Source organism: Chroicocephalus ridibundus, chromosome 8, assembly GCF_963924245.1.
Source record: "Chroicocephalus ridibundus chromosome 8, bChrRid1.1, whole genome shotgun sequence".
NCBI classification, from domain to species: domain Eukaryota; kingdom Metazoa; phylum Chordata; class Aves; order Charadriiformes; family Laridae; genus Chroicocephalus; species Chroicocephalus ridibundus.
Window position 1 is genome coordinate 19,659,043 of NC_086291.1, and position 26,647 is coordinate 19,685,689.

The 26,647-nt window shown below is 41.2% G+C and overlaps 2 protein-coding genes across 2 annotated transcripts in view; one reads left to right on the plus strand and one right to left on the minus strand.

The window, feature by feature from the left end:
• Positions 1-208: 208 nt before the first annotated feature.
• Positions 209-24,688, plus strand: LOC134519510 (very-long-chain enoyl-CoA reductase-like). Its single transcript, XM_063343805.1, has 13 exons — positions 209-263; positions 10,526-10,576; positions 11,084-11,135; positions 11,469-11,513; positions 12,863-12,966; positions 15,029-15,144; positions 15,264-15,369; positions 19,864-19,936; positions 20,028-20,071; positions 21,447-21,504; positions 22,240-22,328; positions 23,377-23,422; positions 23,517-24,688. The coding sequence occupies exons 1-13, from the start codon at positions 237-239 to the stop codon at positions 23,642-23,644; spliced, it is 939 nt and encodes a 312-aa protein (XP_063199875.1). The 5' UTR covers positions 209-236; the 3' UTR covers positions 23,645-24,688.
• Positions 24,689-24,723: 35 nt separating this feature from the next.
• ABCA4 (ATP binding cassette subfamily A member 4) overlaps positions 24,724-26,647 on the minus strand; it is a 78,065-nt gene continuing 76,141 nt past the window's right edge. The window contains exon 50 of the mRNA XM_063344488.1: positions 24,724-26,164. Coding sequence (XP_063200558.1) covers positions 26,042-26,164 — 123 coding nt within the window. The 3' untranslated portion in view covers positions 24,724-26,041. The remainder of the gene's footprint in view (positions 26,165-26,647) is intronic.

Sequence of the window (26,647 nt, forward strand, 5' to 3'; positions counted from 1 at the left end):
TGCTGCAGGCTGCCGGCGGCCCCGCTGCCGCCTGGACGCGGCATTGTCTCCCCGCCGCGCACCGCCGGACACCGGCCCCGGGCGGGGCGGGGGGGTCCGAGCGCCGCCCCCCCCGGCCCGGCGCTGCCCCGGGAGCTCCCCCCTCCCCGGGGCCGGGCGCCGCCGGATTGGCCGCAGCGCGAGGGCCCGGGGAAGGTGCCGCGGCGGCGGGAGGCGGCGCGGCGGCAGCCCGCAGGATGAGCGGCAGAGCCGGCTTCTTCGAGGTGGGTGCGGGAGGCGCCGGGGGCGGGGGTCGGACGGGGAGAGCCCGGGCCGGGCCCCGCAGCATCGCGCCGCCGGCGGACGGGTCTGCCCGGGATCCCGGCAGACTCCTCTCTCTTTCCCCTCCATCTGCATTGGGGAGCCGGAGCCATCCGCTCCCGGGTCTGCCAAGGCAAGTGACCGGGGGAGGGAAAGCCGAGGCGGGGGGCACGCCGCTCGCCGGGGTTTCCTCGGAGCGAAGAGGCAAGTGGCGGCCCCCGCCCGCCCCGTCCTTCGCTTCCCCGGGCACGTTCCCCTCGCCGCTCCTCTTCCCCGCGTCCCCGGGGGTCCTCGGACGTGGCCCCGGAGAGAGGGGGGCGGTCCCAGGGCACCAGGCGGGCTGTCGGCGGTCCGCGGAGGCGCCGGACCGATGGCTCTGGGCTTTCCGCGGACCGCCCCCCGAGGGCAGAGCCGTGGTCAGGCTGCCGGGGTGCGTCTGGCAGCGCATCCCAGCCGTTAGGGAAAGAGCGAGAGCGAGGAATGTTCTCGGCACCTTCTGTCCCCAACTTCTTGGAAGACCCTGTCGCCAGCCGCTATGCACCCCGCCTAGAGCCGTCCCGCTGAGCCGGGCGAACCCCGGGCGGCAGCGACCCCGGGGCGGCTCGGCTCGGCGGCCGGGAGCCGGCGAGGGAGGGAGTTGGTGCTCTGGCCGAGGGGACGGCGCTCGGCACAGCTCCCGGCCCGGCTCCCGGCCGGCTGCACCGGGCGCCGTCCAGCGCGGGGGAGCGACGGCGAGCGGTGGCCCGCGGCCCCCGCCCCGCGCTGGCTCGACCGGCCCCTGCTTAGCACGGGGTGTTCCGGTCTTGCGTGGGAAATGAGAAACAGCAGGGGGAGCGCAGTACAGTTAGCTCCTTCTGTGCGCAGCAAGTGCAGAGTAACATGCACCTGGGAGTGTGAAGGGTAGCGTCTCATCAACGTCCATACACAGCCACTCCGGCTCTTTGCTGGAATTAGTTAGGCTGGCTAATACAAAAATCCTTAAGGGTGGCTTGTATTACAAAAACAGGTCGCTACGGGCTAAATGTCAGCAATCCTGAATGTGTTTCTGCAGGCTTACACTTCAGTTTTTCCAGTGTGACTTGCCTAAAAATTAACACAATTCCTCCCCCCATGCAAAATACAAACCAGTTGTTATAATAACATTAACAGAATCCAAAACAATCTGAAAAACAGCTGCTCCTCTAGTTACTTACCATGACCTAGAAGTTCAGATTTTGCTTTTCACAGCTATAAAAGTGTTCTGGACATCACGAACAATTCAGCAAAATAATCTGTTTCTAGCTCTTGTGGGTGTGAGGTAGACACCTGCACAGTGTCTTTTCCTCTGTAGCGTCGACTTCCCTGTTTTTTTAGGAAAAACAACCAAGCTTTTCACTGCCTCCTGCATTTCTGCCAGTGTCCCAAATTCTTGAGAGATCCAAATGCAGGAGCAGTCACATGTGTATTACCCTCCTGAAAGTCTTCGGTCATCGTCTGGTCTGCAGGTTTGCTCTTCTGCCTTAGCCATACTGAACTTCTGAATAGCACTTGTTACTAGAAGACCTCAAAATCATGGACATGGTTATTGTTATCTGATATTGCAGATGGGGAAACGCATGGAAGTGGAATGACCTGCTCCCTCTTGCTAGGCAGAACAATAGCAGCAGATACAGGTCTTTTGAGCCCTAAATCAAGATCTTCTGTCTAAGTGACACTAATCCAAACTCCGAATGCCTCATGAATTTACATGTCAGCCTTGTATGTCTTAGTCTTTTTCTCTGTATGGCAGCTAATGGGTGGAAACAGATTTGCCTAGCTCATCCAGTCTGTGTCTGAGCTGACTCAGGGTGTAGGATGTGGACAAAGACAGCCGAGGTAGCACTGAGCAGTGCTGTTGCGTATCACTTTCTGTGCTGTTCTCCCCATGGATTTGCTTCCTGTTATAAATTCATTGAATTTGAATTCTGAATTGCATTTCCCCACCACGCATTCAAAACTGAGGTACCAAAAGAGAGAAGGTAACTGTCCGACCTCTCCCAGTGCTTCCTGGGGGCAGGAATCTCTCTTGGTGTTAGAAACATTAGCATTCCCTGTTTGAGGTACTGTATAGTTCTGTACTTTTCCCTGTACATCTCTAAACTGTTTACCCTTTATTGGTCTTCTCTGGTGCTTCCTTGTAAGAATCACAAAGCGCTTTACAGTCACCAAACTGTCGCTGCCTGAATTTTTTAAAAAATGACTGTTACAAGTTTAGCAGAGATTTATTGGTGTGGAATATTTCTTCCTCTTTTAGTACACAATCAATTTCATAGGTTCCTGAGTATGTAGGAAGGTCCTCTCCCTTTTATGCATGAACATAATTACTCTTTGGTGAATGGACGTGCAACAAGATGGGCAAGAACATCAGACTGAGTGCTGAGACACTGGCTGTTAATTCCCTTCCTTTTCTTTATCTTTTGTCTTTCTCAGGCAGCTAAAGACAGAAACACTCAAAAAACAGGCAACATTGTATTAAAATGACTATTAAGAAGCCAGTGAAAGGCAGATTCAGCTTTGGAAGTACATTTAACTCCTTATTTAGAATTGGCTGTGTTCAATCTTAGTACCAAGAGTTATCAGCAACCGCCTAATTAACCCAAAGTATGCTAGACCTAGTGGATGGACAGCAAAAACCCCAGTGACTGAGTGATTTCCCTCTACTTATGAGATGTCCGTATTAGAACTGATACGCACAGTCAGGTCCCTGTACTCCTATGTCTTCATGTCTGCCTCTATATTTCTTATTCTGTAATAATGCTAAAATAGGTCTTGTTGTACTTCAGGTATTGGTATGTTTCTAATTTCACCTCAGTTTTTTTGTCACTAATAGCTCAGGAGAAGCTTAGCAAGAGCAACTACAGTTTAAAGAAATATGTGCATACCTGAAAGTACTGCACCTGATAATTTGAGGAGATTCACCTCTGAAAATTTAGAGATTTATGACAGAGACTTGTATCTGGATGATTAATATTCTCTAGCAGTGCTCATTTCTCCAAATTGATTAGAAAACAACTCTTCTGACCTATTTTAGATATGTTTCAGAGCTTATGATACAGTTTATCCTAAAAGTGCCTGCTTTTCTCCTTTCCATACAAAGGATGTCTACGTGACGTGCCCAGACATAAATGTCTGTAGTAGAGAGCTCTGAAGTCAGACTAATTAATTCTACACTTTCTTTCTACTTGACAGGTTTAGGTCTTCAAAAGCACTTCATATAAAGCAAATAGTATGGTGCTCTGACCTCCTAGAGGAAAGATACTTGAACTAATACACTCGTACTGCAGAAAATTACTGTCATAAAAGCCGCAGTTCTACTTGTGCTTCTTTAACTGGTTTGGATGGGAAGTGCCTTCTGTGAGCAGCGATAACCAAAAATGTTTTGGAGTCTTCACTCCCTGCGGATAGATTGAACTGACATATGCAGTACAGTCTAAAAGCAATAATGTACTGGCCCCCCTTGCTGGCATTTAAAGCTTCTCCCCCTTCTGACTGTGATGAAAACCCTCTGAACGCGCGCGGGGGGGGGTGACTGCTGCCCAGCTAGCATTGCTGAGATGTCACAGCTCCTGTTACAAAGGTTTCTCCCACTCAGAGCTATGCTGTCTAAAGCCTCATCAAGTAAGAGCACCAAGAGCAAGTGCCAAAAGCAGGACTGCAGAGGATTTTAAGATTCTGTATCCTCCAAGAGCTGCCTGAGCAAGACAAGGCCACGTAAGAGATATTTGAATGGTCATTTAAAGGGACACTGCTGAAGATTGCCCTGCTATTTGAAGACATCTGCTCTGTTTTCAGAAGTAACACATCAGATTATTATCACAGAAAGAGATGATAATATTTGAGACAAAAGAATATATTTCTTTGAAGTGTATTTTTTAAAAATAATACAAATCTTGTGAGTTCATCTGTCAGTATAAAGGCTCCAAACTTCCTAGGGCTCCCTGCTCTGTCAAAAGACAGCAGACCCATCCTTGATACCTCTAGGTTAAAAAAGGGAAAAAAAATCTGTCTCTCTTCAGTCTCTTCAATTCCATGCCAAAAGCAAACACTGGATGTACATTTTGACATCCATATACCAAATGATCCACGAATAGTAGTAATGGAACTATAGATATTGTAGTTCAACATTGCAAATCACAGTGCTGGTGCAAAGAAATGGTTGTGATTTCACAAACAATTTATAAACCTCTTCTACCTGAATGTTGTCATAGCAGAAAACAGTCGCCATAAACTAAAACCCTGAGGCAATGAATGTTTTCTGTTATGCATGGAAAAGGCTATGCAGTGGTGTTGAAAAACCTGGATGTCTACTTAGTGTTGACTCAAAGCTGGCATAGGTTCTCAGATGGAGGCCCTCCAGCCTGCTTCATAGTGACAGTGACACTCAGTGACGATGTGACTCCTCAGTATGCCTGGGAAATTGGCAATGTGCAGCTCTGTGTTAGCCAGTGTAAGTGAATACCCACTGAGTCAGTATTCACTGGTGCAGGTTCCTTTCCCATCTTGTGTATCCTCCTGCAAGATGTCATGCTAGTGAAAGCTGGAAAGCTTTCATAGGCTTTCGAGACCCAGAAAGCACAGATCTTTAACAGGTCTTCCATTTTGGGAAAAATAAACCAGTCTCCCACTCCAAAGAGAATACACCTTCCTTTTCCTTCTTGACCATTCTTACATAGACCCATTTTATCCTCTGTCAATTATATAAATGGATTTGTCTTTCTGAAAGATGATCATTTGTAGTTCTACAACTGTTATCATCCTCAGGCCCGGGCCCATGAAGTGATTTGGGGTTTGCCATGCCTTCAAGTTAGGCACCCATCTCCAAAACTGGATATGACAATTTGATTAAGGTATCCCAGTTTACTTCAACTCTACCCCTTCACTGTGTGGTATCCCAAAAGGGAAATGCTGAACAGAATGACAATGGAAGGGAGTAGTGCTTGAAGCAGCCCGGAGAGACAAGAATTCAGGCTTTCTCTCTGGTAGGAGACTGCCCTTTTCACTGGAATACACTTCTGTCCACTCCTGCCTGTACTTTTTGGTCTCTCTTGAATCCTTTATTCCTTGCTTGGTGGCCCAAGTGTTCTATGGGAGGCGTGGTGAATGGCAGAAGACAGCCTAAAGCAATTTTCCCACTTCCTGGCAGTGTATCTAACCATTACATATAAAGCATGAAGAACTAGATCATCTCCTTTGCTGACAGTTTAGTTTCACCCAGAAATAATGCCCAGAGAGGTGGTAGATGGCCCATCCCTGAAAACATTCAAGGACAGCTTGGACGGGGCTCTGAGGAACCTGATCTAGTTGAAGATGCCCCTGCTCATTGCAGGGGGGTTGGACTCGATGACCTTTAAAGGTCCCTTCCAACCCAAACTATCCTGTGGTTCTATAATCTAAATGCTGTGCATTGTGCTGACTTTGGGATGTGTGACTTTTGGGATGCTTACTGGATCAAGGTCCTCGAGGATTTAGATGGAAGCATGCCTAACAAATCTGAAACAGGTGGAAGAAATAAAAGTGTACTGTGAGTTTCGGCACAGTTCAGACAGTGGTGCTCGTTGGCTTGCATAGGAACAGAACTTAGGAAGCTGAGGAGTAAGTACCTAATATGTATGTTGTGAACCTGTAAATCTCAGCCATCTAAATTCTACAAAAGTGAAATTTACTTGTATAAACCCCTTTGAGTATGGGTGTCACTGTTATCTCCTCTCTTTATACACAGTGAAATAAAGTAATAAGATTCCAGTCTCATGAAATATGAGCCAATTGCTTCAGAGAAGTAAGGCTTTACTTAGTTGGACTACTTGCAGAATAAGGTCTGCAGGTAAGATGATGAAATTTCACTTTGTGGCTAAACATTTGCCTTGGTTCTGCTTTGGGAAATCCTCACACAGCATGTGGCTAAGGTGTGGAACTCCCTGCCTCAGGACACAGTGCATGCGAAATGTTTATACGGGTTTAAAAGGCAAGCGGATAAACTAATTGAGGAAAAATCCATGAAAAGCTATTTAATACAAAGGCAGCACTTCTGGTGCAGGGAAATAGCAGTCTCTGTGTCTGCCTCCTCCCTTACCCCCACTCTCTATATTCTTGCCCTGTTTAATTACTTTTTCTGAGCCACCTGCTGCTGGCTGCATCTGAAAGAAAGCTGCCGTTCTTGATGGATCCTTAGATTCATCCTCTGCAACAGTTTGCACATTCCTGTGCAAGGGAAATTTCAGACTGAAAGTCATTTGTAGCAGCAGAAGCAGCACAAACGTAGTTTCAGTGTAAGCACGCTTGCAGCAATTTCCCTTTACCTTAATTCTATTGCCTTCGATAAAGTTATTCTTGATATGCCCTAGTGTGAGATCGCACTAAGACATGCTTACTTCCTTCAGGAACAACACAGTATACCAGAAAACTCTAAAGAAAATTACTAATTCCATAGGAAAAATAAAATATTTAGAAAGATTTAATTAGGACTGTGACAACCACTGGATTTTTTTCGTGCAAATTCAAGGAACCTGGCCTTTGTAAGCACTCTAATAGTTCAGGGAAAATTAATTCTACATTACTCATTCTTGGGCTGGTTGGTTCCTAGACTGTAAAATAAGCAAATTTTTTTACTGAGTAATTTCAAAAGAAATCAATACAATATATGCTTACATCAGTGCTCCCAAAATCTCACTCAGCTACAGTTTACTGTATCTGCTGAGTACAAACGGCTGCAAACAAACCTTCCAGGATGCACAGACATGATAAGTGTATCAGTATTTCCATAATAGTTATCACATAATTTTTGAAGATCTGTTGATCCTTAAGCATTTGATATGCCTTTAAACTGCATGAATTTGATTGACTACATTTTTGTAATCCTGTTGCAGGAGCACTGCATCTTAAAAATATTTTTTAAATGCTGTTTGCTCAACTGTTTTTCCCCTATGAATAAACTTTCCCCCCTTTTATTTTCCACTTTTATTTTCTGAATAAAAGTTTAACAGTTGAATGTACTTTTCTCTGCTTATATCGTATATTGATTATTCTTTGCCCTCAACCTGTTCTAAACAATAATAATCAAGATTTTTTGTTTTCAAAGACACTATTAAGCTTTAATCCTTATGCACTAGAACAAATTTGTTATCTAAACATTGAAGATATGTATTTGTAGTCACTTATAAACATAGCTGTCTTGCACAAATCTGCCTATTGATTAAGTTCTACTCAAAGTTTTAGAGAAGCTGTAATTTAAAATGCCGTTAAAAATTTACCAAATACGCAGACTGTAAGTCATACTGCATTAGTGCATGCCAACAGTCAGTGTCCTATTGTGGTAAATGCTTTGAAAACACATAGAAATTAAAGTTCTCTGAGCCAAACAATTTATGTTTGAAAGGGATGATACCCATCAGAAAGTGTTCCAAGAACAGATTGCTGGGTGTCTATCAGCTGTTGCCAACCAATACATTAACTGACTTGGTGCTGCGCCTGAAGACAGGACACGCTGTGTTCAGTGCTAGGTGGGCTTATCTGATTGGCCATTATGTTCAGAAAAGATAACGTTTCTTGCCTTGCATCAGGCTTTTCTGTCCCTTATGCAGGGAACATCGAAACACTGGGGGATGTTCTGATACAGCTAAGAGGCATGACAATTAGAGGAAACAGTCACCTTGTTTTCACTCTGTTGTCGCACAACTTTCTGTGGACTGGAGTGGAATCTAAAGCTGTGTTCCTGCATCTGTCTTTCTGAAAAGGGAAAGAATGTTTGATATCTGCTTAGATCTTGAACGTAACTGAAATGTTTCTGGTTCAGGAACGGGTGTCCAAAAAAAAAAGTAGACACACTGAATAATTTAGGTTGCAAGGGACTTCTGGAAGTCATGCAGCCCAACTCCTGCTTAAAGCAGATACAACTAGATCAAATGTCACTGGTTCTTATCCAGTCCATTTTTAAATACCTCCAAGGATGGAGATCCACATCCTTTCTAGGCAACTTCTTCCAATGTTTGGCCAAGATCATCGTGAAAAAAATTTCCTTGTATCTGATCGGATTTTCTCATATTGCAATTGCTGTCCATAGCCTCTCACCATTATCACTGTGCACCTTCAAGAAGAGTCTGAATCCATCATCTCTACAGGCTCCCTTTAGGTATTTGAAGAAACGGGCCAGTACAGGCAGGTATGTCTGTTTGGCACTTCAGAGAGACATACTGGAATAGAACCAAACAACAGTATAGAAGATCTTGGATGATTTGTTTGTCTTCCACACTGATTCCAAAGGTTCACAGAAATACCTTAATTTCTGTACAGCCACTCACACGAAAACCACAGAGCAAAAGAAAATGCTCCATAATTTTCAGCCTGGCCTTGTGTGTAATGAGAATAACCCAATTAAAAGTGCGTAGGTGGCAGAAAGATACCCAAACCACTCTGTAATTGGTCTGGAGAAGACTCCTCTAATACAGCCACTTGAAGGCCATAGACTAAAACTGATCCAAAATGTATATGCTGGGAATGGTTATGGAACGGGAAGGAGACTGCTAAAACTGTGGGTGCAGTTGCAGTCTCTAGGGCAGACCAATGGTATTCATTGCCAGAAGACCTTTGAGATACACCAAAGTTTTCGATAATCCTTATAGCACCTTGGCATCAGAAAGAACAAAAAATGGTTTACAGCCCTCACAGTGCTTGTGGGCTGCAAGCGTCAGAATGCTGTATTTCGAAAATAGCTCTCTGGGAATGGAATCCACTTCATTTTCTTTCCCATGGACATGTCCCACAAACAGAGACATTAAAACTTGAAATTTGTGTTTTCTCAAATATAAAAAATGAAGGGAAAACATATAATATCCCAGTAATCGGTCACACATTTGTTACGCATCACAAAGGAGGAAAAGTGCTTACATCCTTTGATGTCCACTTAAGAGCTTACAAAGCACAGGTAGAAAATATCCCTGCGTTAGTATCCTTGTGGAGATCAGGTATGATACTTCTGGCTGGAGCTGAAGTGCTCCATTGCGGTACCAATAGAGGAAGAACAATTTGGGACAAGTAAAACAAGGAAATAAGATACTCTAACCAAGTGATCTCTTCAAAGCAACACAATTAGAAAGATACTGGACTGTGACTCCTATTTTTAGTATGGAATCATATTTAAAGTCTAATGTTAATCTATCCTCTTGGCCAGTTAATACCAAACATTATTAATGATAGATGTTTATTTTAAAAAGAATAATCAACAAATGCTTTTGGTACTAAGTAATGATACTCCCAGTCATTTAGTGTGACCAATAAGCTTTGGACTTTCACTCTTATACCACAAAGTTCCATTACAGCGTTTGATGAGAACAAATGAAATGAAACCACCATCACTGTATTTCAGGTCTTGCTAGCCTGCTGCAACTGGCCTTTGAAATGTCTGGGGACTTTTCTGCTTGGCTGTTGATTAAAATCGTAACCTTTTGCCAAAGTGCCATATGATCACGGAAATAAACTGCTCTTTCCTTTTCAGAGCTGCCGCTAAACCGCTGCTTGGAATATAAAAGGCTAATAAGTAGTTACTAATACAGGTGATCTGAGAGGCAAGAGTAACACTGAATATTCCTATAACAACCTCCTAACGATTTGTGAAGTCCAGATCTTTAGCTGCATTTGTTCATTATGTTCACTGACGTTTTACACTCTCTTCACAATTAAAATATTCCATTGTCTTTACAATTAAAATATAAAATTAAAAAAATATTCTGGGAACAATGCACATTAATCTTCAAGCTCTATGTACTCAGAATATTTGCTTACATGCATATATGTGCATATTTATTTTTTTTCCTAAAACCATCTTTCCAGCTTTACAAATCACAAAAATTCTGTTCCTTAGTGATTGCTGTGAAACTACTCTATCCCTTACTTATTCCTCTTGCTCTAGCATAAGAAAATACCTCAAATCAATGTGTTTTGATCAATAAGTTAGCTACTTCTGCTTCTGAATATATCCAGGAAGACAATTTATTTGGCAAGAATATTATTTTTTTTTTGCAAGTTGAGCACTTTGAGAACCTGGTTATGATTAAAGCTGTCTCTTGAGCACATCAGAAGTGTTTTTAACACAGTCTACAGATCAGGGAAAAATGCTATCTCACTCTGAACAATGATTGTGAATTTGAGAATCAACTAAACGTTTAGATATTTTTTTTAACCAATAATTAATAATTATCATTTTGTGTCCCATCAGGTGGAAATCCTCGATTGGAAGACAAAGAAACAGCTCTGCTTCCTAGATAAGGTAAAACAAAAATCTGTTTAAAATGCTAGGTCACTATTTAAAAATTACTAACTTTTCTTAAGTAAACTTAGTGTTCATGAAGGGTATTTCATGGCCCGGGAGCCTTTCGTTGGCCACTGAAGAGGCAACGATTATGCACACTTCATAGCGACTACAGAGCACTTCAGCCCTTTTCCAGAAGGAGCTTTTGGGCAAAGGGCACAACTTCAGCTGCTTCACTAAGAAAGATGGTGCCAGTTGTGTCTTACTCACTCATAAGCCATCAGACTGTCAATGCTGTTGTAGTAACTCCCGATCACTGCTAGAGAAGCTGCCTCTGAAACAGATGTCACAAATTGTCCTCCTGTTTTCCTGTAAGAAGTACTTTGAATCACCCATACCAATCCTAGCCATCTGTAAGAGAGTTATACCATTACATTAAGTCACATTTCTTCTTGAATATTCTTACACCTAGTAGTTGTCTTTCACAATATGCATCTTACATATGCAATATTTTTTGTTGCCTAGGTGGAACCCAATGCCACAATTAGGGAGATCAGATTGATGTTCCATAAATTATGTGAGTATAACTTTTGCAGCAGTTCATGTCACATCAGAATATCCACTATATAAACAGGAGAAAATTAACATAATTTGCAACATGTGATGTACACGCGTAATGCTAAGTAACCTGCACACCAATGCGATCACAGTGAGAATTCAGTATAATTTTTATACGATCCTGATAAACCTCTGTATTTTTTCTGCTGCACAATTTCTCACAGATATTCATGTTGAATAAATATTCTCAAAAATCTGTAACTAAATCTCATTCTGTTGTGTTGCATTCATTATAATAGTGGGTGATCTAAACCAAAAATTGCATATCACACAATTCTGTATGGTCTTACAGATCCTCGGTGGTATCCAGCAAGGCAGTCGATAAAACTTGATCCAAGTAAGTACTGGTGAGGGCTAGAGTAACAACGCTCTGAGCAGGGGCCTGGCATAAAAATGTGTACTTTGCATGGGCATTAGCTCTTAAGAATGAGTTTCCAGCTATGTTACTTAGCACTATGAAGGCTGAAGAGAATCCAGAAAAAATTTACTTTTTTGAAAGCATCGAGCAGAGTTCCACCCATATGCCTTGAGCTTGGTAATTAACTTGGGAGTCTGCACATTGTTCCAAAGCACTTTCTAACTGTGGAGCACTTTCACTTTCAAGACAGGCAGCACAAGATCTAGATATTAATTTCTCTTAGCTGCAGTGAAGTGATCTCCACAGTGATGATCAGCTGGGAGTACTAAAAAGGGCTATGAGTTAGAGCTATCAATTCACATAATCCTCTGCTCACAGGGAGGAATTACAGTTCTTTTGAGGTAAGCTAACGCAAAACACATTGCCATGGATGTAGGATTTGCTGACAAAGCTGATGCCAGCTGGCTGACTTCATTAATGCAGTTGTAGGTAGTGCTACTAAAAGCATTTTAGTACATGGGTGCACAGAAGAAAGTCTAATTGCCAAACTGTTAATTCATCTTAGCATTCAGTGTAAAATGTAGCACTTTCTTCTTTTGCTTCCATTAAGCATAATTTTGTTTAAACAGTCCCTTAAAAGTATGCTGGTGGAGATTAGTTCATTGTGTAGAATCTATCCATAGAAAACAGGCCTATGAGTATCTTATTTCCTTCTTCAAAGATCCACCTTGTCAGATTCCTCCATGGACTTATGTTGTGAGATTCACCATGAGAAAATGCTGGCCTTCTAGAGATTCCCCCAGATCTAGGCATTAAAAGCTTGAGTACCAGCTCAAGTCCCGTGGAATCACCTCCTGGCTGGCTGGTTGGGAAAAAAGAAGGCAATGAAAACCTCTGTAGGAGAGCCTTCCAATCTCAGCTTATCCTAGCTTCTGTTTGTCTGACAATGAGCAATGAGAAGAGAGGAAGAGAGAGGAGAAAGTTGGAGGTGCAGCTGACTAGGAGGTCAATGAACTATGTTAAAGGGCAGTGACCTACCAGCAAATTCTGCTGTAGCAATGATGAAACAAGTCTACTGGACTAGGCAGGCACGTAGGATTGAGAATTCTCCTAACTGTCTTGGTGTGAATAGACGATCCAGGCTTATATGTGATTACAAGGATAAATCAAAATTAAGTATAAACATTCTTGATTTGTTTATTGAGACTCCAATAAACCCACGTCATGTCAAAGAATCTTCCAGATTGGTTAAAGCACAATATAAAGCTAGTATGCTACCAAAGTTGACTTGAATTTCACTGAGATGTAATTACTTCTTTCCTTCTCAGAAGGAAAGTCCCTGAGGGATGAGGAAATCCTGCAGCACCTCCCTGTTGGCACAACTGCTACCTTATACTTTAAAGATTTAGGGCCACAGATAGGATGGACTACGGTGAGCTATGCTTCAAGTCTGAGCCATTTTAATGGCAATTTTTCCATAATTAATCCTTACATCACTTTTTGTCTCTCTCCAATATTTCTGCATGATGCCTGCTCTGACAGTGGATGCAGGCAATGAATCCTCATTGCTTCAGTTCATTTAATCAGGGAAAGCAGTAACAGGATATTCTGAATGCCTAGTTCCCCGGGAGAGCAGCAACGGAAAACTTCCTGCAGGGCAGGTTGGCTCTACTGAACTGAGGTGCAGGTTCTCAAATGGATTTAGATGTCTACTACAAAATCACTAGGAACTAGGTGTCTAAATGCCTTTGGGGATCTGCTTCACAGGGCCTGTGTAACTCCCCTGATAAAGATCAGGATTACGCTCCTACGGGTTTGCAAAGAGGCATGTGGGCAGCTTCACATATCACTAATTGAAATGACTTCAGCAGGAAAATGCACAAAAGTAAGATCAGTTAGCTGTCTGCATGTGGCTGTGTCCCAAGATGCTAGTGGCAGGCTAATGACAGCTGATAATCTCTGCAATATTCGTTGCCATCCACAAAGACCTCGCATATTTACTGTTTTAGCTCAAACGCAAATTCTGTCACAACTCAGCACGCAACACTGCACTGCTCTTTATGCAGTAGGTGATCAATGACCCTTTCAGTTCTTCAGAAAGTCCATGATGCACATATTACTCTAGTTCCAATGAAACAGCACAGCACAAAGAGAAAAGTACCCTGTAATTTAAAGGCACATTTACCATTTCTTAGCTATGAGACATTAATAAAATCTTGTGTTAAGGACAAATAGCACAGACAACATACATAGAAGGTAAAATAAAAAAAGTCAAATGTTCTGCAAGACTGAATATTCACGCCATTACTTTGGATGCAATGCTGATAAATCAAGCAACTATTACACAATCCAAAAAACAGTAAGACGGGCAGAAACTTCTAATGGCAATGTAGACTCTAAGACACACATGCATTAACATATACCAAAATATCACAGTGCAGAGTAACACCAGACTTCTGCCATTCCATAATCTTTCTTTCACATTCTGCTCTCCCCGCCCTTCAAGCGACTTCATTCAAATGTAAGCCAAGATATCCTTCAGTTTTATCAAATAAAAAGACAAACTTCTCATCTACAATCAAATCTGATCTTCACCAGAGGAAATGCTGGTTGTTACAGAAGTTGATAACACAACTTATTCTGAGTATCAAAATAACCCTAAACACATTAGAAAACAGTGACTGGTTGTTGGTTTGGTTTTGTTGGTTTTGGGTGGTTTTCTTGAGAGAAGTACAACCAATTTCCCTTCTTTCTCCATAAATGATGTATGGGCCTACCTTCCTCCTTTGTAGAAGTGTGAAAAATCCAACTGTTAATGTTTGGTCCAAAGTTAACTTCAATTTACAGCAACATTCCTAAGAAATGCACACCTATCTGAAATGAAATCAAGTTAGATAATAGCTTCTTTAGTTTCCTCTTTTTTTTTCTTTTTTTTTTTTCTCATTTGTGTTCAAATTAAATATTGTTTGAACAAACAATGAATTGTTTCCTGGGACATCTGCTGTGCTAACTGTTCATACAGATGGGGTCATCTGTGAACACTTCCAAGCTGTTTTTCCAATTTAAACAAAATTATTTTGTTAGAAACAAAGCTCCTCTTTTTCAAGATAAATTCTTCACCAAATTTCTTTTTTACCCAAAATAAAGCAACAGTTTTTGAGGGCAAGAGGAGGGTGAGAGCTGCCTAAATGTAACATGCATGCATATTTACCATGATCTCTGGGCTGCCATTCTTATCTTTTCATACCCATGCTGTGTCAGCTGCACTGGCAATGGCTGTTTGTATGCAACTGAAGCAAACGCATCGCAAAACATTTACGTGCATGTCTACCAGATTCACAGCCCAAGCCCAAACCTGCTGTTCCCTCCCTGACTCTCTAAATGCCATCCTGGACCAGTGGAGGTGTTTATCCCACTGCATTAGTTATCACAAAGAAACCAAAGCAAAACCATCATCTAATTCAGCTGTCTAATTATTTTCTCTCTTTTTGCAGGTATTTTTGATAGAATATACAGGTCCATTGTTCATCTATTTTCTGTTTTATTTCCGCATGCCTTTTGTCTATGGACTGGATGAGAGGTTTACATCAAGCCCGCATCCAGTAGTTAAGTAAGTCCGTTTGCAGGCTTGAGCAGTATTTCTTGTTAGCATTGTAGTCTTATTCCAAATGTCTTGCCACACTTGGTTTTTTTAAGCACTCTTAAATGCTTTTGTCTTGCTGTTTCTAGCTTGGCATGTATCTGCCATTCTTTCCACTACATCAAAAGGTTGATTGAAACAGTATTTGTTCATCGGTTCTCCCATGGGACTATGCCACTGAGGAATATTGTGAAGGTAAATTGTGTCAGAATCTATCCATAGCCCCCCCTTACAAATCCAACCTAGCCGACCTATGCTCTGCCTCTGCAGCACAGAATTTTGATGTGGCTTTTGTAGTAACGCACAGCAAATCTCACCCGTAAAGCTGTAGTTCTTTAAAAGATTTCTTAATGTCGCTATTGTATAACCCACATGTTGCCACACTGTTATTCATATTATACTAGTCTCATTGCTCTTTTAGAATTTTAAACCTTCAGCGTACCCTTCCTTTTCACTGAGGGCCTTGGCTGTGAAGGTTTTAGTAACAGTGTTAACTTTTAAGGTAGCACAGGCAGGCACAATGTTGGGAGGGTTGCTTTTTTTAAAAAAAAAAGTACATTTTCTGACAGTCATTTTACGTCTTCTTTGTCCCTAATGCTCTCTTTGCTGTTAAGCAACTTTAATTTACCTGTGCTCTAGCGCAAAGCAGCTCGGTTGTCCTGCATTTTCTTCTCCCGCAGGAGCAGTCCCTAATGTCCCTGGCGCTGCTGTGGCATGGGGCAGCTGCTGAGATGCAGACCCCCTGTTTCCTAGATGGCTGCGGAGCAGTACAGCGGCCTGCACGGTTATGCATGGGCTGTAGTTAGTTATTTTACAAACATTTCCAACGGAGTACACACTAGTATTCAAAAATATGCTTTATACTCAGGAAGACAGGAAGCTGGAAAAGCGTATGGTGTAGCATCAGTATTTGAGTATTTAACATTCGGTATTTAGAGAGTCCCCTGGAATTTGCGTTACGGCAGTGGTGCTCCCAGCAGCTGAAGCTCTCCTTTGTGGCTAACTCCTTACAGCTGCGCAGCCACTCAGGACGTTCTGGCAATAGCTTCATGCTTTCTAAATGGAAGGAGAGTCTGTAGTTGAGCAGCGGTGCTCAGAAAGAATCCTCCCTAGCAATTTACTGTGTTTTCTGCAGCAGAAGAGTGCAGGAGTTGTTAAAAGGCTATCAGATCTCCTAAAGACTTGCTCTTGACAGAATAGTAGCTAATGCATGCTAAACAGCAAATAAATGAGCAACTTTACCTTGAAAAAGAATCTGTACAGTGTGATAAATCTTCATTTTCTCACTGCCATCTCTGACAACTACTCGTTCCTTTCAGACCATACAAACTGTTGCTAAAGTTGGCATTTGTACCAGTCATTGTGATGACTTCTGGTTTTCCACCTCTCAGGTTGGTGGTACTTGCTTTCATCTGTAAAGTTGCTCACAGTTCTTCTTCTACCTGCTTAGCAGTGCTTGGGTTTGATTTGCTTTTATGATTTCATTGACTTTGGTGGTGTTACTCCAAAATTGTGCCAGTGAGAAAAATACCACACCCTCTTCCCTTTTTTCTCTCACATACAGATGGTAGGCAAAGCTTCTTACTTTAAGTGTTTCAGCACATACATAGCAGATATGGATAGCTTATTTCCTAAGAGCAATGGAAATCTACCATTAACAAGAGACACTTCAGTCTCAATAAGCAGAGATCTGAGACAGGAACTGGTGAGACTTGTGATTTTCACCCTTTGTTTACCAAATGGAAGTACGAAAAAATGATGCCGTGCAATGCAGCAGGGGTTCGCCAAAAGCAGTTCATGCTTATGCTAGCATAGTATAATTCTTTCTAAGATATGTGATTTTTCTAGGCAATGGAAAGATAGAATACCTGATTTATCTGGACTTATTAGACAATTGTCTCAGGGTGAATAAGATAAAATGAATACAATAATTGTGTGATGATAAAGGAACTAACTAAAGGAAAGATGATCATGGTTGTGCCAGAAAAAAATCTGTCAGACCTTTAATAATAGGGAAGTACCAGTGGAATTCCTCAAAGATTAGTCTTATAACTGGTCTTACTGAACATTTTCATGGGTAAAAAGCAGGGATATTGTCACTTTCTGAAGGAAAGAAAACACTAGACCTAAAGAAATACCATTTAAGCCATAAGACAATATAATGAGACAAACAGAAGGGTACATGCTGGTCATGAATAAACACAGGCAAGGCATTAAGAAATAGTTTTGGTAATCATGGGATCATCAATTGAAGCAGAGAAGACAAAAATCCTAACCATAATGTTTTAAACTTAAGAATAATTTATTTATGGGATCCCTGCAATTCCTGAACTTGATCCACAAAATCTCTTATAAAGAGATTATTGTAAAGCTTTATCATTCACCTGGAATAGAAAAGATTCACAGAAAAAATTTCTTTATTTCAAGTGAGTTTATGAAGCCCGCATATACTCTGCTGTTCCTGTCTGAACCTCACTGGGGGCTTTCGTATGAGCAATAAGGCTTCCGGTGGCAGCTGGACATCTGTATTGTCACTGCTAAGGACCTTAGCAGTGGCAGACTCCACTCATCTTAAAGTTCCTTTTCGTGTAACTGAGCAATACTCTTGCAGTAAATCATGTTCTTTGGATGAATAGTACTTGTTCAGTTTAATTACAGCGTGTATCGTTGGGAGCTGAGCCATGAACATTTATTTTTTTAATTTTACTTTACTGAAAATTCATTGCTATATGATCCATCCTGTGCCAAACTCCAAATTTAGGAAAAGGTTTTTCATAAGATGCCGTGCCAAGATAACAAGGAACTGTTTCCACCTAAGTTTGTACAGCAGTTAGTAAATTGTAGGTGTTGGTGGAAGAAGCTAGTGTTAGGGAGGAAGCAGTAGTTTATGGATAGGACACTAACTAGATTGTTCCTCACTGGAGTCATTCTTCTGGCTCTGCTCCTTTTCCTGGGGGAAAGGGAAGTTGTCACAGGGAAGTTACTTAATCTGTCTCCTCTTTTGTCCCACCTGATCTGTAATTATTGGTTAATAATTGGCTCTTTCTCATCAGCTACCTATTAATATATAATCTCAGAGCAAGGACATACTATGTGCTTGTATTACAGCATACCCAAAAAAGTGTCCATTTTTTCTGAGGTCTTTGGGCACTTCAATGGTTCAATTAATTCTGAAAAGAAAGTGGAAATACAACACAATGTTTGATACAACTGCAGCAGATGGGGGGTTTTATCGCTCACCAGCATTTTCAGAAAAACGCACCATCAGACACTGCAGTCAGCTAGTGTGGGTTGCAGACGCTGAGGTAATCACTTTTTGAGGTATTATTGCTAGAAATGCAGTTCTGGTATATATAGGGGAAGAAAGCTGCAAAACTCAAAGCCAGAAAAAAAAATAGTTAAACCAGTGAGGACAGGAAAGAATGCAGCCTTGAATAAGAATTTTGGCTGCATGAGCAGGAAAGGAAAGCTGTGAAGGAGAAAGCAGAAAGACCCAGAAATGTCTGAAGTACATGAACCTATTGGAAGGCCAAGAAAAAAGCATCACCAGAAAGAGTATGAGGATCAGTGTTTTTCTCAAGAGGGAAAATAATAGGGAAGACAAGGGGAAGGAAAAGAACAGTAGAAGTGGTGAAAGGAAGATAAAGAACTCAGTTTTGGTCTTGCTGAATTACAGGTGGTAACTAAACATGCCCTAAAACATTACAAACTGAGGCACTAGGTTTGATAAAGGAAGAAATCTCAACTGATGAGAGGCAAATTTATGAGTTGTTGGCAAGGGCTAAAGTCTGTCTGCAAGAGAGTGGCACCTAGAGGTGACAGCATAAAGGAAGAGGAGGAATGGGCCAAGGGCATCCCTCATACCTACAGGTATATAAGGAGGGAAAAGATAACCTGTTACCAAGATACTGAAGCAGTAATGAGTGGCGGAACAAAAACCACAAGAGGCAGGTCCAGGAAAACCAAACAAGAGGTATAGATTGTCATTGTAAGTAGTTTTTTTTTCCATGGATGAAGCCTATGAACAAGCTCTGAGATTGGTCAGGAATGAGTCAATACAGCCACTAGTACAGCTATGTTATCAGAGTTTAGAGAATGGAAGCTGGATCACAGAAAACCAAGGACAGCAGCAAAAGGGACAAACCAAAGATATCGCAGTGAAAGGGCAGAGGAAAGTGTCAGGCGTCATGACTTTAGGTAGGAAAAGTTAAAGCATGGGAAAGAAAGAAAACTGGCAGGCCGAAGGAGAAGAGGAAAGGCAAGAGGTTGGGCAATAGAAAGTAATAAGCAGGGAAGAGAGCACAGTGCCTAAATCTGGTTTTACAAAGTCTCAGGGGTTAGCAAAACAAGTCTCTCTCTAAAACACGGTCTGTATGGCGCTTCATCTTTGGTCAAATGTCTTGCCAGACAAGATAAATTTGTTTTCAATAGTATGATCACACTTACTAAAACTGTTTATAAACTTAAGAGCTCCAAGATATTTGAGACAAAATAATACTCTATGAGCTCCACTTCTTTCCTGTTATTTCCTGTTGTCTGCTCCCACCTTACCACACTTAGCATTGTCATTTTTTATTGTACTGCCAACAACTTGAAGGATCAGCCCAATTCATTGTTATCAGCGGTCCTTGCACTGAATACTGGCCTAGAGGACTGTACTAAAACAAAGAAAAAATCCCTGTTTTTCAGAACTGCTTGTATTACTGGGGATTTGCAGCTTGGCTTGCTTATTACATCAATCATCCTCTTTACACTCCTCCTTGTAAGTAGCAAAACAACCCTCAATATGATTTAAGTACTTATGTGTTTGTCTATTAGTACTAATCACATGTAAACTCTTTTTTTCTTAATAGCTTATGGGAAAAAACAGATAAATTTTGCTGTGATCATGTTTCTGGTAGGTTTGTTGCTCTTTTTATAAAATGCTAAAACATGTTGCTTTATTTCTTATAAGTGGAGGAATGAGTAGGATAAGCAGATACTTAGAACTTGAACACTTGGGACATACTACTAAAGCACTTGCATGCAGAACGGAGAAAACATTCAGTTCGTAATAAGGTCTCGTACACAAGGGAAGATTTTGATTCAGTACCCGTTCTGAGACTGGGATATTTATCTGCTGGGATGATCTCTCATCATCTTTAAAAGAATTCTTGAACTACCACTGTTTAAAAACCAGTGAGTTTGTTTTATGATCTGTTTACTGAGTGTTAAGGATCACAATAGATCATAAAAGCTCAGAGAACTGGCCAACTAAGAAAGTATACTGCTGATAATTTCCGGGAGTAGAGGTTCATTTTGCTGGGCTTCAGAAATTTTTTACAGCTTTCCTTATGAAGCAAAATTCTTAAGTCACTCTGTGTTCATTCTCACAGTTCCTAGAACATTTCATACATCCAGAAGCAACGCTAGTGTAGCCAACAAAGATGTACCCATTTTTCCTATGTATGTGTAACTCGTTTAGAACATCAGCTGTTCATTTGCTTTGAGAAACTAATTGTCAGTGACTGCAGGATCTCAAAGCAGCTTCCCAGTATGAAAATTCTGAGAGTTCATAATCTATTCCCATTTTAAAGAGACCACATAACTGAAAGCACAGAGTTGGTTGTACAACTCCAGAGCTCAGACAACCAGTCATTTGCTTTAGTAGTTATGATTTGCAGTCACTGGAGACTGTCCATAATCATATAAATGGGTCATTTCAATACACTTTCTGCATAATTGATTGGGGAAGCATTATTTAAAACAAGTGGAGGAAGCTGGGTCAATTATATTTCATGATTCATATCAATTACACTCTAGAGAAGAAAACTTACTTAGAGTCCAACCCATATCTTCCTTGAGATTTTAATAACTTTTGAGAAACCAAAACTATCCAAATCAATTTTTTGTGTGTTTTTAAAGACATAAGAATAACTAAAACATAAAGCAAGTATCTCCTGGGTTTGCTTTTATCCCCTTTGGTTTATTGCCTTTAGATATCATGGGGATTATGTAAGTAGTAAATTTGATCTTTTGGACACTGAGCCCATATTTGCTGGCAAGTATAATAAATATGTAAGAGTATAATATGGACTCATGTTTGAGTAAAGACATTCCATCCTCCTGTCAGACAGCAATCTTGGTTAAGGATATTTATTAAGTTTATAATAGATTCTTCGGCCTGCCCCCCCCTTTTTTTTTGTTTTTCAAGTACCCCAGGAGATAACAAAAGGAAGAAGTGTAAATAGGAGGGAAGCACGTTTTTAACTCCATCATGCTTTTTCTTGCAGCTGTGTGAAGCTGGAAATTTTTCCATTCATGTTGCACTCAGTGACCTCCGGAGAAATGGTAAAAATTGCATTATCGTTTTTCACTTTTATGCAGCCATTCAGTACTTCTGCAGTTACTCTACCTCATGAAAGACCTGATGCTGGAGGGCGTTGATACCCGCCAGCTGGCTGCTGTGGGAGCAGAAGTTGCTCAGCACTGTAAAGATTGGATTCTAAGGGAGATCAGACAGTGCAAGGAATCCAACACCAGACTGTGACTGTTAAATGGCACTTCTTATCTTACTGTAATTTTTATCGGTTATAGGCTGTGTTGGGGGGAGCGGTTATATTAGTTACACTGGTAGTGCAAAAGGAAAGGGTGCTAGTATAAGCTATGCTTTGGTGAACAAAGGAAAGTAATTTCACCGGCTTCTACAGGGGGCACAAGGTCTCTGTGCAGGCCAGGCTTCCTTGGGCATAAGCCAGACATCCCACAGCTATCAACTATGACAGCTAAAATCACATTCTGTGACAGCCTGAGAAAACCTTTAACTTTTAAATCTAAAACTTGAGGTACCTCTTCTTACAGGAATGACTGTGATCAAAGGCACGTGTAGATGACTTTCTAATGCCCAGAACATTTCCTCAGTTATCCTATTCCGTCTTGTGTGTCCAAAGGACATCCTGTTTTCCCACATCCTGCTTGTCCCTCTAACAATGATGAGACACAGGAGTAGGGAGAGTTGGGTTGTCTTTATAGGAAACAATATGTTTAGGAGTGTGAATATTTTGTGATTTGTTTTCTAATCTATAGGATCCAAAACCCGTAAGATCCCATATCCAACAAAGAATCCTTTCACATGGCTGTTTTTCTTTGTATCTTGCCCTAACTATACGTATGAGGTATGTATTTTCAAACACGATGTTCAGATTTTAGTTTTGCTGAATGTATTTTCATTTCTTTTGGAATGTTAAAGATAGAAGAAACCTCTGAAAGAGTTCAGCTCCATACATTTCCCCTCCTCCCCTAAACCCCATGAAATCAGAGTGCAGATAGGGACTTGTCTGTTCTTCCTCTCTTCCCTTGAGGCAGTACCTATGGGGCTAACCCTAAACAGACAGCCCGAACCCTGGGCCTATGCTTCACTGTGGCTGCTAGACAAGACAGATACAACACTTTAAAGCAGTGCAGATTTTACAGACAGGAAAAGGGAGATATTGCCACCAAGTGTGTTGCAATGAGGGGATGGGGGCAACTGGTGGATTCATACTATAAGAGAGCCTATGACTATCACAGTATGCAGGAAGATAGTGGGCAGATGAATAGAAGATATTGTGGTAGAGAAAACGGGGAAACAGATGAACAGAAGATACTGTGGTATAGGAAATAGGCCCAGATCTTCTTCCCCATTTTCTTAAGTTATACAGTCGCTTGGGCTGGTGGTGACTGCTTTAAACGCTTGAATCAGTTTATCCCTTCGTATTCTTTAATCAGGAGCCAAACTCTTGACTCAGCTCAAAAGCAGTTAAAACCAGTGCGACCCAGTGTAAAATTCACTCTTACACAGAAGGACAGCATCAGGTTTTAACTTCAGTGCAGATTACAGAAGTTCATGAGAACCGCATTCGGCCTCAGACTATAAAATTTTACCATTCCTAGCACTGATGGAGGCGTGACAAATGAAAATTAGTCAGAGAAAAGGAAAGGACACTATGTTGTAATGCTTAAAATTTTCTCATTATAATAGCTACGGAAGCAAACATGAAGGTTTTGTTTGTGGTAATAAGGCGCTGTTCACATTTTTGGTTAAAGGTTATTAACACTAGAAATTATCTGGCTGACCTTGGCTTTTTTATTTACCTATACTAGGACAAGGTTGTTTTTGATCAATAGAGACATAAATGCAAATGCTGTCACCAGAAATATTTTAAATTTCCTTGGCCAAAACAGGTGGGGACCTGGATCAGTTTCACTATCATGACTCAGTGTGTTCCAGGTGAGTAATGTTTTGGTACTTCATCCTTATGTCAGCAACAAGAGCGTGTTTTTAACCTGATAATGAAAGATATCTTTTTCTCCCTTCCTTCCAGTGGGGCTGTTCACCTTGCTTTGCTTCATTCAGATGACAATCTGGGCAAAGGATAAACACTGCACCTACCTACGAGAATTCAAGGATTATCCAAGTCTTCGAATGCCAATTATTCCCTTTTTGTTGTAAGAAAAAGGTTTAATTTGAATATTGCATAGAACTTCAGGAAGAAAAAGCTCATGAACGTCCTGCCAAATAAGTGAATTAATTTAAAGGATTTTGGTGCATGTTGAATCTCCACTGCTGAGAGAAATTGTATGCACTTGAAAGCTACACTTCCTTACATTCAAGAATTCTCAGCTGAGAAGCACCTTCAAAAAATAAGGCTTCATTGCACAGCTGGTAGTCAAAAGCCCCTTCAGTTCACTGTAACCTGATTGACTTAGATTTTCCGGTACTAGTCTATTTAGATTGATGGATCAGAGATACTGAGAAGTCTGTGCTGAAAAGCAGCTCCAAATTTAGCAGTGGCATTCTGCAAGACATAAGTACATTGGAACGAGGACATACCAGCTAACTACTAGAGAGCTCAGCTCAGTCAGCACGGCCAGCTGGCCCGAAGACAGTTGCATGATATGCCGCCTTTGACTTGAAAAAGAGAGCGTGCTGCCTGGAGGCAGGTGCTTTGTAACAAATAACATTACCAAAGAATATGAACAGTTCCTGGAATAAAGAAATAGGCAATATCTCAAATCCCTGATTTGGGTCTAACCCCTAATTTGCTAAATGAATCCAAAGTAAGAACTATTTGTAGTATTTGTGGATGTAACATCCTGCATTGTTGAGGTTTTTTTGTTTGTTTTTAGTCTTCATTAGTAAATTGCATACTAGTAAATAAGGTTCAGAAGATCTGATCTATGCTATGTCTGTGCTATGTGCCTGTTTTCATATAACAAGTCTTTATGATACTGAAGGACCTTTTACATAGCATTTTATGTCAGTGTTCTCTGAATAGTTTTTGATACACTTTGTAAATACATGAAGTGTCTGCAAGTCCTCAGAATGCTAGTTCCCTTCCTGTTTTCAGAGCCAGGGAGAAAAATCAGCTACATTTTGGACTTCCTGTGTTTTCTTTTTCACAAGATGTTCAGTGGGACTTAGTTGGGTTTTGTGCAAATCTAGTGAAAAAAGACTATTGCAATCTATCTGAATGACATTTTAAAGAAGGAATTATAGAATATGAAGCGAATGCATAGATACTGTTTTGTTTCATGATTAATTTATTTATCTATAATGGGTGTATAGAAAGATTTTTGCAACTATTTGTAAGGGTGAAACATGCAATAAATTCTAGACTACATTTTGAAATCAGTTGAAATAATTATGGCAAAAGAAGAATACGACAGCTGGTTGCTGAAGTTTCATAATATTTTGTACAGAAAAAAGCAAGAATGTCCTTATATATATTAAAAAAAAAGATCTACATCAGTTGAAGAAAAAACCTAACACAGCAAAAATACATGACCCAGATATTATTTCTGTGTAACCTAAAGAAAATTTCTTAAAGATGGTTAGACCTCATAGATAACTGAAGCAATAGATCATTATGAATTTGTTTTCAGTATCATTGCTTTCCACTAGTTTAACTGTGATCCACAGAAAAGAGCTAAAAGTCAATTTCCCACTGAGTTCAGTTCAGTTTCAACAAGCAGGTTGAAATTTTGCTTCCGAGCACAGAGAAAGCACATACCCTATTCACACTTTACACCCACTTAAGGTCCAGTCACAGGAAAGAAGAAAAATTTGATCTTGTTTAGTAACAAAGATATCTTTCCAGGCCTCTATGAGAAGAAAAAACTTTTGGCAGATTTGGACATCCTCTCTTTCCTTTTAATCTCCATTTTGACATTCTGCTTCTATTTAAGAAACTTGGAGACGAGTATGAGATCATTTTCATTAAGATTCTTTTTTAAAGCAAATTTCTTGCCTGGGTTTGAGGATCTGAATTAATTCTTCTCATTCTTGCTGAGACAACTGTGTTTTCACTGGCAGCCTGGTGAGTCAGTGAAGCAGCCTCCCAGCACTAGCTCCCTCAGCCAGCACTGATGTTCTGACCTTGGTAGTCTTGTGCACTCAGGATGGCAGGAATCCACTTCTAAGCTGGGCAATGCTCTCTGCCCTGAGAACTGTCTGCTGACTGGTAGCAGTTGACTTAAGAGTTAAACAAGAAGAACCTAACAGCCTGAAAGGTCCACGCAGAGAAATTTTCTTTAATGATGCTCTTCACACATCAATAACGAGGAATGAGACTTCTCTTCTTGTATCTTATAATGACCTTTATGTTAGAGGAAGATTTGGTTGTATAGCAAGGACCTGCCTTTCCTTTGACACTTTCAGCATGTAGTGTTTCTAGCAGAGCAGTAGAAGTTGACTGTTGCTGTTGTGAGCACAGTGCTCAGAAAGGTGTGGAAAAAAAAAATCAGTATAATACTGAGTGTGGGAACCTTTGTTTTACCCTTGTACTGCTCTGATATGGCACATCTTTGCACTGTGCACACTCTAAGCCCTAGTGACTCTAGTAATAGTCTATGCAACTGCCTGCTGGTGCAGAGAGGGGGACACCTTTGCTTCTCGGCTGGCTCCAGCTGCACGGGGATGCAAAGGAATTTCCTCATCCTCCATCTGTTGTTTAGCAAAGTTCACAAAAACCTGTGTGAGGAAAGCAGAAAGTGTCACCATCTCATCAACTGACATGAGCTAGTGGAATGTCTCTGTACATTTGCATCCTCTTGGCCTCTCTGCAGGGAAGAGACAGAAAGGGGAATCCATAGACATGAACTGAACTGAGGCACTGTGTTATCAGCACGGATTGCTAATTCTGTCTTTATTTTATAAACATCCTTGCAACTTCCTTCCTTTGGATGGACTTACTTGCAACTAAAATCCTATTTTTTCTCAAGCAGGAGATGGGTTCAGCATGGGTTGCGTGGCCTGCACAATGTAAGTGAGTTTGGTTGTGATGGGAAAGAGGAGACAGAACATTTCAGTAGGAAGCTGTAAGGCAGCCAGGAATGTCTCTCTAGGATTCCCAGCCAAGACAGCTTCGCATATGTGGACCCTCAGCTACTTAGGAAAGCAGGCAGATGGGGCTAATACCCTCTAGCAAGTGGATATTGCCAACAGTCCCAGTGG

Excerpts from the sequence above, each read along its gene's own strand:
- LOC134519510 (XM_063343805.1), top strand. The coding sequence starts at position 237 with ATGAGCGGCAGAGCCGGCTTCTTCGAG. Across the intron at positions 11,136-11,468 it reads ATTGATGTTCCATAAATTAT|ATCCTCGGTGGTATCCAGCA; the intron begins GTGAGTATAACT and ends ATGGTCTTACAG. Across the intron at positions 15,145-15,263 it reads AGCCCGCATCCAGTAGTTAA|CTTGGCATGTATCTGCCATT; the intron begins GTAAGTCCGTTT and ends TGCTGTTTCTAG.